The sequence below is a fragment of the Lissotriton vulgaris genome, chromosome 8 (genome assembly GCF_964263255.1).
Source record: "Lissotriton vulgaris chromosome 8, aLisVul1.2, whole genome shotgun sequence".
Classification (NCBI taxonomy): domain Eukaryota; kingdom Metazoa; phylum Chordata; class Amphibia; order Caudata; family Salamandridae; genus Lissotriton; species Lissotriton vulgaris.
Window position 1 is genome coordinate 360,096,102 of NC_141696.1, and position 17,546 is coordinate 360,113,647.

Sequence of the window (17,546 nt, forward strand, 5' to 3'; positions counted from 1 at the left end):
GGAAGTCGCCCTGACTGAGCAACGGCAGGACCTGCTGTAAGGTTTATATATAAAAGTGTTCTGAAAGGATGTATTGGTTGAGGGTTCTGAGATCTAGAATGGGCCGAAGGGATCCGTCCTTTTTTGGGATCAAGAAGTACAGAGAGTACACCCCTGTACCTCGCTCTTCTGCAGGCACGAGTTCTATTGCCCCTTTTTGCAGCATGGAGAGTACTTCTTGCTGCAATAAGTGTGTGTGCTCTGTGGACATAGGACGGTGCCTTGGGGGTATGTTGGGGGGGTGGAGGTTAGTTCTAGACAATAGCCGTAACGGATAAGTTGTCTCACCCACCTGTCCGTGGTAATGCTTTCCCAGACTGGCAGGAACTGCTGGAGTCTTCCCCCGACAGGTGTTAGATGGTCGGGGGCAGTGACAGGGCGTCACTGTTTGTTGGGGGCGGAGGATCTGGCGTTGTTATTGCCACGTCCTCTGCCCTTGGCGCTGTTCCCACAGTATCCACCCCTGGTATTCTTTGTGTAGGTGGATTGCGTGCTGCCTTTGGTGTACTGCGCCTGCTGCAAAGCCTGTCCTCTTGAGGCTCCCCTATTACCGGAGCGACGAAAGGAACTGCCCCGAAACTGCTGAGATTGCAGAGCCCCCATGGATTTGGCTGTCTGTGTCTTTCTTTATTTTCTCGAGTGTTGTGTCTACCTCGGGACCAAAAAGGAAGTCCGGGTTAACCGGCTGATTGAGCAGAGTAGTTTGAATCTCTGGCTTGAAACCAGAGATGCGGAGCCATGCGTGACGTCTCAGCATCACACTAGTGTTTATGGCCCTAGCTGCTGTGTCTGCTGCGTCCAGTGCACACTTGATGGACGCATTAGAAATCAGTTTTCCTTCTTGTATAATCATCTCTGCTCCCGCCTTGTACATATCAGGCAGGTGTTGCAACAACTGTTCTAGGGTGTCGTAGTGTGCCCTGTCGTATCTAGCCAACAGGGCCTGTGTATTGGAAATCCTCCAAATATTTGCAGCCTGCGCTGCCACTCGTTTCCCTGACTCCTCTAGAATCTTCGATTCCTTGTCCGGAGGCGGAGCGTCCCCACTGGTTTGTGAATTTGCCCTCTTGCAGGCATTGGCCACTACAAGTGAGTCCAAGGGGAGCTGGCCTTTGATGTAGGTGGGGTCCACTGGAGCAGGCCTGTAGATTTTCTCAATACGTGGGTTAATAACCCTAGCTTTTGTGGGTTCCTTGAAGATGTCCGCAGCATGCTTGAGGACCCCTTTAAGCATAGGCAAAGTCTTAGTGGAACGGTCAGAGGTGGAGAAAGTGTCAAACAAGAAATCTTCGTCCACTGGCTCCGCATGCATCTCCACGTCATGGTTGAGTGCTGCCCTTTCAATCAGAGCGTTAAACGCCGCAGTGTCCTCTGTTGGCGATGTTTTGACGTTATAGGACTGAGCGTCCTGAGCAGCATGTGGATCATCAGGGTCCACAGATTGATCTATAGCCTCAGACCACTGTTGTGGTTCATCCTGATCAGTGTCAGCATTAATAGCATAGGCCGCTTGACCATAGTCGTCCCCCATGTCCTCCTCACTCCGTGCTGGAGAATATGCTATTTGCTGTGAATAGTCCTGAACGTGCTCGAAGAGAACTGGTGAGGTGGCCGAGTCCTTTTTTCGTTTGAGAGGAATTTTGTAACCCTCCAAGGGACGTTCAGGCGCGATCTTCCGCTTGTGGATAGTGAGCCTGCCTGATTCCGCGTCGATAAAGAGTTTCGACTGGTTGTCGTACGAGGGTTCGTGGAAAACCACCCCTTCTGTGGCGGGCTTCGATGGCGTCGACGACGTCCTGGAAGGTTCGGCGCCTTTATGGAGGTCGAGCTGCTTTGCTCGAGCCGTTGGCGGAAGACCGAACTTAATCGGGGTCTGTCCGACTGTCTTGGAGCTTGACGTGGTAGTCTATTCAGGCTGCTTTAGCACTTGAGGACGCTTGTTTGATGGCGTCGACCCGAGCTCCCGGCGTGGAGCATCCCCAGGCTTGGGCGTCGACGAGACCTGCTGCTTTGGGTCGGCTTTGGCCTTCGGCTCGAGGTGCTTGCTGAGCAGTGGCTTGAGTCCTGAGATTTTCGGCTCGACGGCCTTCTTCTCCTGGAGGCCTTTGGCCTTGTCGCCATGTTTGTGCGTCGACACCGACGTCGTCGAGGTGACGTGTTTGCTGGTCGAGGACTGCTTCGACGCTCCAGTCTTCGAGGCGACAGGCACTTTTGGCGGCGAAGGGTCGTCGATAGCCTGGGTCGTCGATAGCCTTTGACGTAGACGTCGAACCGACCACCATCTTAAGTAGTTTCGGTTTCGATGTCTGCTCCGATGGTTTCGGTTTCGATTTTGATGAATCGACTGATGGCTCCTTCGATGTGTTCTTAGCCTGGCTTGGACGCGGGGCTATAGAACAGGTAGAAAGATCTTGGCTAAGGCCTTTCGGCGATGCCTCGACCTGAGCCGAAGGGAGCATAATGTCAGTTATAGGCCCCGCTACTGCGGTTGGGCCTGGCTCATCACTGGAGTCGTCATCGACGGCTCCGATGGCCCCTTCGTCGTCCCCTACCTCGACGATGTCTTCTTCGTGGACGTATTCTTCAGCCTGCTCGTCCATCTCAAAGTTGGAGTCATGCTCCAATGCCGGTTCCGACCGTTCTTCGGGAACCTCTTCATCTTCTTCTTCTTCATACTCTACGCCTTCTTCGTCACCGTCCTCGAAAATGTTGACCGGCTCGGGTGCCGACTGTTGCGCCGACTGCCTCGCAGCGCGCCGAAGTTTAAGCGTCTTCTTGGAGCGGAATTTCGAGCAGGCCATACAGCTGGCCTCGTCGTGCTCGGGGGACAAACATTTATTGCAAACTGGGTGCACATCGATGTGGGGGCATTTGGAATTACAGACGGGGCATCGTTTAAAAGGGCTCCGTTCCATCGTCGTCGTAGTCTGGGCCTTTGGTGTCGAAGGCGAGAATCAGCTTCCGACGTACGGTTCGAAGAACTGGAAAGAAAACAGGCACCGAACGAGACAATAACGACGCTTCGAAGGCCTTTTTGCCTTAGGAAAGAGTCAATACAAAGTTTCCGAACTAGAGTCGAGAAAGTACATCCGAACCCAATGGCGGAAAAAAACAATCTGAGGATGGAGAGGATGCCCATGCGCACTGTAGTCCAGGGGAGGAGCCACCTATCTCGTGATACTTCGAAGACTCCTCCAGGACAACAATGTGCAATCATCCGGACCCAACACTAGGCGGCGATCTATGCACAGATATGAATTCAGCAGCCCACATGCCTCGAACATAGGGGTTCCTAAATTTAAAAAAAGGAATCTGGTATACTGGTGAATGGGCATAGGTGGAAGAGATGGTGGACCTAGAGATATGGGGAATGCTATCAAGGTATCTAGGCTACCCTAAACAGCTAAGTATTCATAATGTAATGTAAAGTATACCAAATAGTGTTCTGGTGCATGAGATAATTGTTCTGTATGTGATAATACATTTTTTATGTTGAAATGTAAAATTCAATAATGTGTAAAAAAAAAAAAAAGCAGACGAGAAACCAATCATTTGAGAATTGGGCTAAGATACCCAGATCTCTGCCCAAAAAACTATAAAAGAAGCAGACAAGCAAATGTTGGCATCAATGCACCACTCCACCTCCTTAAGGCTTACTTGTACGGATACATTATATAGTTCCCTCAACTAGAGGCTACTTCGAACTGCAAAGATTAAAAAATGGCTTGATCTACCCTCCACACGGGACCAGACTATGCTATTATATGCATTACAGAACGCGGGCGGCCCCTTGTGAGTTGTAGGCGTAACGCTGTGTATCATTTCACTTCTTACATGGAGTAATAGCGAATTGCATGTACTATCCAAACACGCGGCCGGCCCTGGATAGGTTTGTAGGCTTAACGCTCTGTACTTCCTGGTCCTGTGGTATGTGATCTATTTAGAAAATAAATAAGATTTGTAACAAAAAAATGGCTTGAACACAAGAAGTACAGTGCCGTGTCTCGGCGTGTCCATAGAGCTAAAGAGAAGTGTATATCGTGCAAGGTCTAAATAGGGGAGAAAACATATTTTTAGCCATTGCAATGTAATTAGAATGAGTCCATAAGTTTGAGACCCAGGAGAGCAATGTTATTGGCCCCTCAGTACAACTAGACAAAAGGAGCAAGCCATAAAGAGAGACTTATTCCAAGGCAACCGTATTTGTGGAGCAGTTCTGAGACAAAACCACATTATTTAGCCATTTCAGAGGCTGGAAATCTGGAACACATTTCATACTTCCTAATCAACTTCCAGTATACATGCGGGTAGGTACTTCAGGCTCAGCAGGCATTCGATAGATGCATGCCAAATGAACAACTGTTTTCTTGTGTATATCTCCATCCATACATTTTTAAAAAGTTGATACACAGATGGAAGAAAAAAACATTAAGGGCTAGTCCAAAATATTACACTGACCTTTGGTGATCGTGGATCTGGAGGTCGGGCAAATAATTCATCTTCTGCAAGTTGCACACCCGCAGGAACAGTCTCGGATGGTCGTGTACCATTATAGATATGGAACTTGCAGTGAGGGTTTAAGGCCATAGAAAGAAGCTCCAGAAGAGGAAACCAATCTTGAGAAAGTTTAGCTACACATAGCTCCACCAAGCGATGGGTGTTGTTAATGATACACCTCTGTTCAAAGAGATAAAAAGACTTCTCAAAAAATATTTTCTGTTACATCAATGTTATTTTTTATATTTTCCATGGATTCACTCCGGTACATATACAATATATCAATATAATGAAATGAAATCAACTATTATAATTGATAACTGTAGACAGCAGAAGAAGAGCAAGCGATTTTTAAAACACATTCACCCTTGAGAAAATTTAGCTTTGCAGTTAATTTGTAAAGACCAAGTAAATGTCATGGAAAAATAAATAGCTACTCAGTAAAAAATGACAATGGTAAACTTTAGCTTTTTGAAAATATTTAGTTTCTTCCACTCCCAGGAAAGACTGTTCAACCAGTAGATTTGTAGAGTGCTTCTTGTCACCCGCAAGGGTACCAAGGTGCTGGCAGGGTCTAATGGATTAGCCAAATAGCCAGGGCTTCAGGGGCTTTCGGAACTCTGAAAGAGATGGGGAGGTCCGATGATGAAAGGGCAGTTCGTTTCACACCTTTGCTGCTAGGTCGGAAAAGTAGCTACCTCTGCATCTGCTAAGTCGGATGCAGGGATGAAGGTTGGAGAAAGGAATGGGGAGGTGTCTGGTTGGCTGTTGGAACTTTAGGCGGTTGTTCAAGTAGGCGGGTACTGCAGTTGTGTAGGACCTGTATGCATGGTTCAGGAGCTTGAACTGGCGTCTTCTGTACATGGAGCCAGTGGAGTTCCCTAAGGTAGGGGGTGACGTGGGTTTGTCTCGGGAGATCCAGGACGAGTCTGGATGTGGTGTTCTGTATGGTCTGTAGTCATCGGAGGAGTTGAGCTGCAATCCCTGCATAGAGAGTGTTACTGTAGTCCAGTCAGTTGACATAAGGATTCGAGTGATGGTGCATCTTGAGCTTAGGGGTAGCCATTTGAATATCTTACAAAACATGCAGAGGAACAACAAAAGAGGAGGAAGGAACAGAGTTGAGCTGTATCGTCATGGTTAGCTTGTTGTCTAGAATGGTTCCTAGCGTGGTCAGTGGGGGTAGGAGTAGATCAGAGTTCGGAGAGCCACAAGGATGTGTCCCACTCGGAGCTTTTGTTTCCGAAAATCAGTAACTATGTCTCGTCAAAGTTGAGCTTCAAGCTTCAAGCAGTTTTCCTTCATCCACTTGGCAACATCTGTCAGGCAGTTGTAGAAACTGGTCTGGGTGGGGTCTTCAGAGAAGATTAGCTGTGTGTTGTCAGCCTAGGATATGATGTTGAGTTCTTGGGCTTAGCCTTGCTGCCCAGAGGCGTATTTTAAGTGTTGATTAAGGTGAGGCTGAGCGAGGATTCTTGGGGTACTCCACAGATGACTTCTTTGGGTTCAGAAGGGGAAGGCAGACTTTTTGTGCTCTTCCGATGAGGAAAGAGGCGAGCCATCTGAGAGTGTCTCTTCGGAGGCCTATGTTGTGCAGCCTCGTAATGAATGTGTGGTGGGAGACCATATCAAAAGCTTCCAAGAGGTCTAGGAGGATCTCTCCTCGGTCAAGTAGGGCTTGGATGTCGTCTGTAGACGTGATGAGGGCTGTCTCTGTGCTGTGGTTACAAGTTGTAGAACATGAAATGACTCTAAATGCTGTTTATATCACTTCCCGAAGTGAATAACTATGTTAATTTATTGGAAGAGTACTACTAGGATTAACACAGAGTGGGAACCTTCTGACGCACACAAAATGATGACAGACACAGATGGCCGGTATGTGATCGCAGAAAGCAAACTCGACGAGGAGAACCTACTTTGAATAATCACATATGCACCTAATGTATACAAGAGTCACTTCCTAGAAGAATTTGCAGGCCTTGCACCAGAAATATTATTCCTACCCATATTACGAGAAGGGGATTTTAATCATGTGGAGTTCGATACTAGACAGATCTTAATCATCACAACCCTGAACACAGATGGTCCAACTGTCTGGGACTTATACAACCTGTGCAATTTATGTTTTAGGTGATTGATACACCAGCTGACATGGAGGACTAAAAGAATATATATCCTTTATAGTGTCACTGTTTTCGTTTTGTGTAACTAAGAGCACACTTTTCACTTGCAGTAGCAAAAATATATAAGAACAGAGCCCCTGATGAAAGCCTAGGGAGTGAATCCCCGTTCAGGCAGAAACATGTTGGCCCCTAAACAGTCATTTGTTTATACTGTTATTTTGCACTGTTCTGGTTTTTAATAGAAAGAGGCTTACAGGTATTAAAGCTTTCTTATTGTAATTCCTCTATTCTTTTTAACATCACTTCCCTACACTTCCACATTCCGCACTGCACTTTTTTCCATTTAGTGATCCCACGCATGGTCAACATGTGATTGTGGGTCTGACCCCAGTCCTACCAGACGGCACTGGAAGCGGTCTCATATGATCTAGAGACGTTCCAGCCCTGTACTGTGGATGGCCAGATGATAAAATTAGATCACTAACAAGAATTTTGATGGTAATCCATCTCTGGATCTTGGGTCTCACCTACCGTTGCTTGTGGTCTTTTGCGTTGGTATGTATACATTTAAAATGGATTGTTGTACTATCTATTCTAGTACTATATAGACAGAATTGATGAATATAGTCCTCAGAGAGCATAAATTTGTTGTGACTCTAGACCCCCGGGTTTTTTTTTTGTATTTTATTAATGTGCAAGGGGACGTTAACCTGGGCAGGACTTTAAACTCCCTTAGACCCTCCAACCCCTGTCTTTGTTTTCACTTATACAACCTGGTCATAAAACTGGAAACTGTAGGATGCCTGGCAACTACTTAATCACGAGAAACAAGAATATTGTTCTTAGCTTATTGGTACGATCTCCATGCTAGACTACACAGAATATTATGCTCTGGCCAGATTACAAACAGGATTGTAAATGTTAAATATTAAGCTAGAATAGCTTTTGACTATCTTCTTGTTAATCACATTATCACAGGAAAGGGCACAGACAGTAATACAGACATAAGCATTTTAAATGAGTCTTTCTAAGAGAACACAGGACTTGGAGAAGCATTAAGAGATTAAATCAAACACACCGAAAATGCAAGTTCCATCAGGAATGTATTACTGGAATGGGTAAGATTAGAAGTAGTATTTTAGGGTCCAAGCCGAGCACAGGGGCTCAGCGCCCGCCGCCATCGCCTAGCACTTGGAAACCCGAAATTCCTCACCAACCACTTTACCCAGAGAGCCTGGTGGTCCAAGCATCTACTTCAGAAAGCGCGTTCCCTTCTGCATCCCCGGACAGGGCTGGATAGTTGGGGCAAGAAGACTTTCTCTTCCGCCCGCCTTGCTTTGCAGGCAGTGAACACTGCATGCCTCTTGGGCTGTTATGCCCACTCTTTGTGGGAAACTGTTGGCCAGGTGCTGCCACAGGTTCTGGAGGACACCAGCGCCTTTCTCTCCAAAGTGGTAATGGATGAGCAAGATGCAGCCAAGTACACCATTCATTGTGGGCTTGACACCACTTACACACTGGGCAGAGCAATGTCGTCAATGGGGTCTATTCAATGCTACGACTGGCTGAGAATTACAGGCTTTTCTGGAGATGTTGAGGCTTCACTTTAGGACATGCCCTTTGATGGCACCCATCGTTTCGGAGACCAGGCGGACATGGCCCTGGAGCGGTATAAGGATTTGAGGCCTAAGACCAAGTCCTTGGACCTCTTGGTGACTACCCATTCCCGGTCTGCTTTTCGGCCCTTTCGTGACTATGGAAAGGGCTATCAGCCTTGCCAGCCCCATCCAAGCTACAAGACTGTGCATGTTCAGCAACCTCTATGCTGCTCCTTTCGACCCCATGGATCAGGCAGCCAGATGTCCAATCAGACAAAACGCCTCCCCCTCCCCCTCCCCCCACCCTCAACCCCATGCAGCCACTAAACTTTCCTAGTCCAGCGCTTCAGGCTCATGGCCAGCCGGTTGGCCTTAATCCCAAAACTTTTGTGCTTGTGCCATAAATAGTTTGGACTCCTGCTCCTTGATTGTCTTGCTACGCATAAGGCTACATTTTTCACATGACTGAGTAGTGCTTCAGCCTCAAGCAAATTTTGCGGGGGGGGTCGGTCTATCAAAGCCAGGGTTGTCCCAGAAAGTTGGAAAAGATGTGGGAAAACTGACAAGCCTAAGGGGAGTATTCACAGGTAGGAATCACGATCTAGAGAGTGCCGATGACTGAATGCAGGGGTGAATACCATGCTGTAAGTGATGTCCCGCAAAAGCGCCCCAACAGTTCTGATTAATGTTCTGCTTGGAGATAGTCATTTTCCACACGCCATGTATGAGCTGAGATACTAGTCATGTCCTGATTTAAACTCTTCTGTGATAAGCATGGTTTCAATAACAAGTTTAAAAAAAATAAAAACTTGAGGGGGTCAGATATGGACGTCTGCCCATTATAGGAGTGGCAAGGCATAAACTCCAATTTCTTTGGTCAGACATTTCTAAAGCACTCTACGGTTACATAATCTGGAGACAAATCTTGTTGAAAAACGTGAGCTCAAGATCTGTGTGAAGGGGACGGAATAAGGGAACTGACATCAGGGTGCCGAGGTGACACTATATGCCTCCAATGATGTCACACCTGTGCTGCATCAGTCAAGGGTTGTGCTCCAGAATGAGATGACCCCATTGTCTGCACCAGACCAGAGGGTCAATGCCTTTTGATACTTATGTCTAAGTTAGATGCTCGCCTCCAGTAGAAGCAGTGATTTACCTGGGTCAAGGTGTACTTCTTAGGGGGAGTTTGCAACTGACTGTATCACTTCTGTGGCACCAGTGGGGCCCGAGAGTTGTGTTAGTTTTTGGCCCTATAAGCTTAGGGGCAGACGACTCACGACCTACTCCTTGATGTCAGAGCCTCCTAAGGCATTAACTTGGGGGTTTTGTCCATTTCGACTGCTGAGATGCCCGAAGATGCTGCCTGCTCTGTCTTGGTCTTTAAGTCCAAAGAGTTTGGGGTGTCTGGCAATGCATTTTCTGATGAGCCCAGAGACTCTCCCTGCCATAGCGGAGTGTTTTCTTCCACCAAAAGGTACAACAGATGTCACAGAAGGTTTTGTCATGCTGGGGCAACACAGATTACTGAAGCCTTTGATAGCTGGAAATAATAAAAAAGGGTGTGTATTCCACACCCTTTACCTCCACTCCTTCTCCAAGATATGAAGGTGGGCAACGGACAGGAGACGCTGATCAGGGTGCATTGAAGCTGGTCAGTTGTGATGATTAGAAAAGGATATCCAAGAGTGCCATAGAGAAATCCTTTGCCAAGCACCTGAGATGCAGTGTCCACTCAAAGTCCTAGAGTCCAAAAGTCGAAGGGTTGGCCCGAAGAAACTGGCATGGAATGAGTTGATATTGGAGATGGCACTCAAATGTTCACACCACTTGGTGGAAGAAACCATCTGAGGTGGCACCGTTGTGCTGGTGTATCATGGACTAAGGGATGAGTAGCAATAGGTCTTGTGACAAGAGACTTCTCTGAAGAAAATCATATTTACATGTGTCTGGGCTCTACACTACATGGCAGGAGTATGCAGAGCATGATTATCTACAGCCACACAAGCCAGGAACATATACGTGTGTATGAATGTATATATATATATATATATATAGTAAATGGCTTTTGTCATTTTACAGCTCGGCGAGGATAGCACTGTGCTAATCCTATGCTTAAAAACTTTGATAGAAAAGCATACATTTGAGGTGAGCAACTTGAGGGTAGCTGGTGTTGAGGATGCTCTATACAGGAGCTGATACACAGAAATTAACACTGGTGTGATTGCACAAAAAGTAGAATAACTTTAGTGACAAAAGTCAAATAGGCTATCAACAATTGCTGATTAAGTCCTATCAGCCCACCTGATGGCGGAGCCTCATCATGTAGGACTTCCAAACCTAGGTCTGTGTGCGATCGCCCAGTTGTATTTTAGCAACGCATCACTGGACCAAGGTACGGTCACCGCAATCGTTCGTACAAAAGTGAAAGGCTGATGTGTGCAGTGCAAAAATTAAATCAGGTGAAGTGTCTTAAAATGGCTGTCGAAGCAAACAAAGACCTTTAATAGTGTTTGCCTGGACGTCAGATTAAAAGATAGTGAGATGACAGTGTGAAAAAATCACTGTCTAACTTGCTTGGTAGAAATCCAAAAAGATCTATATAGGGCCAACATGTTTCTGCCTTTCTGTGAAAAATCACTGGCATTCGTCAGGGCCAAGCTCTTGTCTGCTACTGCAATAGCACTATCGTATGTGCTAGAATAATGAAAACAAGTAAGTAAAATAAGAGTGATCATTTAAGACCATCCTACCACATCTTCTTAGTATTGCTCTGTTGATGCAATTGGTCTTTCCCATCAATATGTGGGAAGTAAACCTCACCTCACCCGGCAACTGCTCGGACGAATAAGGCACCGCTCTGTCCGTCGGTACCTCGCGGCAGAATCTCGAGCCGCCAATTGTTGATAGCCTATTTGACTTTTTGTCACTAAAGTTATTCTACTTTTTGTGCAATCACACCAGTGTTAATTTCTGTATCTCAGCACCACTCGACCTACAGGCTTCGTTGTTATTGATGTAGCTACACAGGGGGTATTTGCCTGTCTGGTCGCTAAACACCTCCCTCGGACCCTCTCTTACGAGTTGTTATGATACTATACAGGAGCTGCCTTCCAGCTAAACTTGGGAACTACCCAGAGTTATAATTTTTTTTTGATAGAGAGAAATGAATACATAACCAGTAGCTATAACACGGATCCAATCTTCCCATGAGTAGTCTAGTAACATTATAATTCACAAGGCCAAAGGTCATATGGTTGGTTTGTAAATGTAAATAGAGCATCAAGATAGCAATACAGTGCCATTTTACGCTTTGCCTGTGTGAGGAAATGTGGTGCATTTTATGCTGTGGTTGTGAGACTTCACTGTGTACTACACTACCAACCTTTCTAGGCCCAGTCCAGTTTAATTTGTCCAATCTTAGCTCAACTTTGGCAGCTGTGGCTTCAGGCTGTCAGGCTTCGAAAAAGAAAGAAGTGAATTTAAACAGCACTAAAATAATTGAAGAAGAAAGAAGCAATCTCAAGAAATCCAACACCAATGAAAAGAAATAGATTGTATGTTTATGAATTTTTTGACACCACAACGATAGGAGGGTTCCGAAGATCTAGATTTTAAAAGAAACCATATGCCAAAACTGTTCACTCAACTGCAAACCAGCAGTGGCAATTTCAATGTACTGGACATTTAAAAACATTTTCAAGAAAACATTGGTCAAAGTGGAGTGCAAGTTCTTAGAGTTACTTTGGGTGACCAACTCCAGTAAGGAGCCAGTCAAGTGCACCAGTAAGGTCTGAAGAAACAGTTACCTCATCAAGAAGTGTAGTCTTAAATCCAGTTCCAGTGTTAGTGGTTCCTTGCCATTGACTTCTATGGAGTGGTCCTGATTCAAGGGATACAGGTTACTGAAGATGCTGAAGGATGCTTAAGAAGCGGTGAGGTTGAGATGGGTCTTTTCTGGAGCTTCTCCTTGGTCCCTGGTGGGACAACTTTGCCCACGGGTCAACATCTCTCGGAGTCCTCTTTGGTCCAGCAAAAGTCCGATCGCCACTGGACTACTGGTAACCATGCACAACATACCCAGGAGGAGGCTTCCTTCTTTTGGAAATAACTATCCTTCTGAGTGACCAAATTGCAGTCTAATGGCTCTCCTGGGTCCGACAGGCTCAGGGACAACTTTTGAATGTCTGTTCTCACTCTCCCAGGCTGCACTGCGACAAGGAACGACAATCCAGAGATCTGGGCTAATGAATCAACTTCAGCATTTGTGGCCCTGTGCTGCGAACAGAAAGTCAGCCAACTGAATATTGGAGTCTCCACTTCTGGTTGGTCTGGGGGGACAATTTCCACATGAGCAGGGAACAGCATGAATGAATGAATACAAACTTATATGGCGCATGGCTACCCCAAGGGGCATCCCAGCGCATAACATTCACAGTTCTTTCCTTCATTAGCCCAAGGAGAAGCAGGTGCAGTTCAACTTTGGTGCAGCCTTCTCTTTGCCGTTTATAGGTTCAGCAGGGCAGTCCTCTTCTCCAGTCCAAGCAAAATCAGAGTTCTGGGTGTCAGGGACACCCCTTTTACGCTCAGAAAGTGTTCTTAGGGGGACAACACGGTCACTAGCCAATGGCCTACTTGGATCCTACGGTCTCATGACAACTTCCTGTGAAGTGTGGCATCTAGCTATCCCTGAGGGCTCTACTAGTCTCAAGAAGGCTGAATGCTTCTCTTCGGGTGGAATTCAGAAGCCCGCCCTGGAGGTGTGGCTATCGGTTTGTCCAGTGTTTACCTTCTCTCTGTCCCAACACCAACCCGTCTACCCATATAAAAAAAGAACTGCAGTCAGAAAGGCTGCTACAATAAGTCCTGACTGCAATTAGAATGATCAGGTTAGTGAACAGACTGTTGATTAAACAAGCAGCGATTATGCTCAGACTGGTGCTACTACTTCCGGTACAGCTGAGATATCAAGGTGCCTTGAAAGCATTTAGAAAGCAATGTTTTTTTTTTTTTAGATTTCACAAATTGCAAATTCAACAATGAACATAAGCTAAGATATGATAGGTCTGTAGCTTTTCTTCACTTAAACTATAGGCAATGGTGAAGCTCCGCAGAGGCTGCCATGGTGCCATTTCCATGATATATGCTAAGCATTTCACAGGTCCCTGCGAATTATTCAACTTATACCGCTACATTTTCTGTAATGCAAAACACCCAAGCATATATAAACATGCATATAAAGGGGCAGAACTCCAGCAGGAACGTAAGAGGAATTAAACACCTAATACGTGTGGAAGATTTTAAACAAGTGACAAGGCCCTACTAAAATCAAAATTAGATTGTGGCAATTCCCTCCTCTGAGAAATAAAAGTTACACCAGGTCCCTCTTAAAGACCCCTTACGCAGCAGCAATTCACATCATGGGTGCAAAGAAACTGGACTGCGTAATCCTACTCCTTCGTACACTCAAATGGTTACCGATTTAAGCTGGAAGTCAGGTCAAACTTGCTTGCTTAACTTACAAAGGTACCCATGCAGTCTCTCCAAACTAACTGTTAGAAAAATGACAATGTTGGCTGCATTATCCGTGAAGGACAGCCACCCTCCTTATAGAATCCCAAACATTCAAGAAAGAAAAAGCAAAGAAGCTATACTTTTTGGTAAATATACCCAGGGTCTGGAAGGCAAACTTCCTAGAAATAATAGCTCCAACCTCACGTGAAAATTTCAAGTGGAGCTGAAGGAACTATTTCTCCTTTATCATTGGGCAATCGTATTGTTGACTAGGGCTATTTTACATCAATCCTAGCTGTGTTGCTCATCGTACTAATGTAAATAAATTGTGGTTTTTTTTTATTTCCCTACTTAATTAACCTGAGTCATCACAGTACTGAATATAAGTTTGGCACAGTTTCCCTTTTTAGGTCTCGCGCCTAGCAGTGCACTGCACAGCAGTGCTAGCGCAGCGCAAGCCATTTAGTGGGTGAAAACCAGGGTATTCAGGCTGCCCTAGGAAGAAGATAAGCTTCCCTCTTTCCAGTGGGCACATTAAGCGTTCGAGATCCCTGAGCGGGTAGATATGTACCTTTTTCAAGTACATTTATTGATATTTTTCAATCGAACATATCACACACAGTTGCAGTAGCTATTTTCATGTCTTGAAGGTCCTGAAGAAAGCCGGGGCACCATCCCCTGAGGCTGAAACATGTCGACCGCACTACACAGCGCCAGAGGGTAATCTTATTACCCGGCGTGTTTTTTAACCCTTGACACTCAGATTTCTGTTTCAATGCTTTCCAGAATCTAGGTAGTTGATTTTAATTGTCACTATAATTTGAGCACTGCACATTTATTACATCAGTCTAGGATGAACATCACGGCTAGATCTGATATCCATTCTCGCACTGACACTACATGGTCAGTTGCGGGATGGTATGATCAACAATTCTCACATGACGAACACTCCACCAAAGAGGTGGGCTGATGAGAATTGTTCTAGCTTTTGTGTTCAACAACATTATGTGTTGGATTGCATTTTCCAGCAACATTGGCCCACACGGGCAGCCAATTGGATCGCAGTTACTGGTATAGCCATACACCATCCACAGACCTGATCTGCTCTCTTGTGTGTTCAGTATCTTGTGAATAGGGGATTGAGCAGACAGGTCATTAAATATTCCCCTTGACCCTCCACAAATTTGTTTTTTACGTGTTTAGAGCAACTTCTGGTTGCGGGTCCGTATTGATGCAAACACATCCTAGTTTGCACTTATAGCTCACCTAACTCCAGTGTGCGTGATGCCCACCTTTCCATTTCGCCCAGCCCACATCCTTTGTGACACCCAGTTGTTACTATCTGCCTTCTCACTGGCAATTAATATATGGGGTAACTTTAGGTCAACTACTATTTCATTAGAAACCATCCTTTAGATAACAACCCTTTGGATTATGACTCATTGTCTCTATTTCTATTATTAGATCTAAACCTGGGACATAATTACTGCTTCTCCTTACATGAGCATGCAGATGTGGTGTGATTCCTGTTAGGATGTGCCATTTAACATTAACATCGAGTGGGTAGTCGAGATACAACCCACCCTGTCTTCACCTAGGAGTTTCCACATTGAGAATGCCTCCTTAGCTGTCCTGCCGAGCTCTATTTTGCTTACAAATAACCTCCTCACGCATGCCTGTGAGACTAGTGTCTCACTGCTGGTCATGCGTGTTATCCAAGGGCGGACTCTACACAAACAATGGTTAACAAGATACCGATGGGTTCGCTTTCACTCCTCAGAATGCAACAGAGATTCACTTGTTGTGCCCTCAGAAACGAGCATGAGGGGCTTTTGATTATTCTCCGAAACCGAAGCGCGCACTAATCTATGCGCTCTTACCTCGCGGTTCGGCTTACTGCGCATGCGTCAGGGAACAGAGCTCTCCTCGCGCATACGCGCTTCCTCTGCCTCTGTACACCGCGCGTTATCCAATGACCGGCTTCTATATAAAAAAGGAAGGGCGGTATCATAGTTACCTCCACTTCCGCTTGGCTTCAAATTCGGGGTACCGACGGACAGGTGAGCACCTTAGGGCCTTCTTTGTATGTTTTTTTCCCCACATCAGCTTTTGCCTTTCAAGTGAAGAGAGAACTATTTCTCAGCTGAGGTGTGAGTACTATTTGGCTCTTTGTTATTTAAACTCCACTCTCTGCTGGGATTCTGTTGTCCCCACGCATTGAAGTAATCTGCTGCCTTTTGGCAAGCTATCCATGGGCCCTTATCCCTGCCTTTATACTGGGGCTTTCATTAAAGGTCTCCCCATTAATCATCTAAATGAGAATATGTCTAGTAAGAACATTTAGGTGTTCACACTGCGCCCTGTGATATGAGGCAGGTTGCAGTATGTGGGTTTTCAACATGGCTTTTGGGCTTTTGGTCTTTTGGTGTGGTGTCTGTCACACTTCTGTTAGGTTCTATGTGTAGAGCAATTGGCTTGGGCACTCTACAGTTGTGTACTGACAGTGTCCTTCTTTCTACACTACAGAGCGGGACCTCATACTCCCGAGCGGTCGCCGGGTGAGGTGAGGTCTTCACCCACACAAAGCTGGGTGAGTATCGCCATGAGGAAATGCCTCTAGGTGATGTAGCTAATATGCTTTTCTAAGATGCAGAATGTAAATTATTCATGCAGGTGTTAATGACTATGCGGTTATTTGTGGATTCATGCAGCTGTGTACGTGTGATCTGGTGTTGCTGTGAGTAATAAGACCCTTTATCTCTATACTAGGAAGAAGATAAGCTTCCCTCTTTCCAGTGGGCACATTAAGCGTTCGAGATCCCTGAGCGGGTAGATATGTACCTTTTTCAAGTACATTTATTGATATTTTTCAATCGAACATATCACACACAGTTGCAGTAGCTATTTTCATGTCTTGAAGGTCCTGAAGAAAGCCGGGGCACCATCCCCTGAGGCTGAAACATGTCGACCGCACTACACAGCGCCAGAGGGTAATCTTATTACCCGGCGTGTTTTTTAACCCTTGACACTCAGATTTCTGTTTCAATGCTTTCCAGAATCTAGGTAGTTGATTTTAATTGTCACTATAATTTGAGCACTGCACATTTATTACATCAGTCTAGGATGAACATCACGGCTAGATCTGATATCCATTCTCGCACTGACACTACATGGTCAGTTGCGGGATGGTATGATCAACAATTCTCACATGACGAACACTCCACCAAAGAGGTGGGCTGATGAGAATTGTTCTAGCTTTTGTGTTCAACAACATTATGTGTTGGATTGCATTTTCCAGCAACATTGGCCCACACGGGCAGCCAATTGGATCGCAGTTACTGGTATAGCCATACACCATCCACAGACCTGATCTGCTCTCTTGTGTGTTCAGTGCCCTAGGAATTGCACACGCTTGTGCGTGTGAGATTACTTTTGTTTTACGCGATTGGCCTTAGCGTGCGTATTTTTATTAAAGACTGCACGCAATTGGCCAGAGGCAGGCGCATTGCTCCGCCCATAGCCTATTGGTGTCTATTACACGCTTGGTGCGCGTAATAGACACCAATAGGCCATGGCTCGCAGTGGCGCGCGGGCGTGTTTTTTTTCTTTTACATTTCACTGCCGCTTGTTCAATGAAGGCTGCAGTCTGTGCCTGGTTTCTTTTGCAGTGGAATGTTTTTTGCAATCCACATTGTATAATAAGAAGGAAATGGGTATTTTATTTATGCAAATGCGTTTCAGGGTGACGTCACTGCCTGTGAACGCTGATGTA

At 45.7% G+C, this 17,546-nt stretch overlaps 1 protein-coding gene across 4 annotated transcripts in view; it reads right to left on the reverse strand.

Moving 5' to 3' along the window:
- Positions 1-17,546, reverse strand: part of USP9X (ubiquitin specific peptidase 9 X-linked) — a 1,749,911-nt gene that overhangs the window by 1,507,572 nt on the left and 224,793 nt on the right. For all 4 annotated transcript variants that reach the window (XM_086934127.1, XM_086934125.1, XM_086934124.1 and 1 more), the window contains one exon: positions 4,498-4,716. In XM_086934127.1, the coding sequence (XP_086790253.1) occupies positions 4,498-4,716 (219 nt within the window). The remainder of the gene's footprint in view (positions 1-4,497; positions 4,717-17,546) is intronic.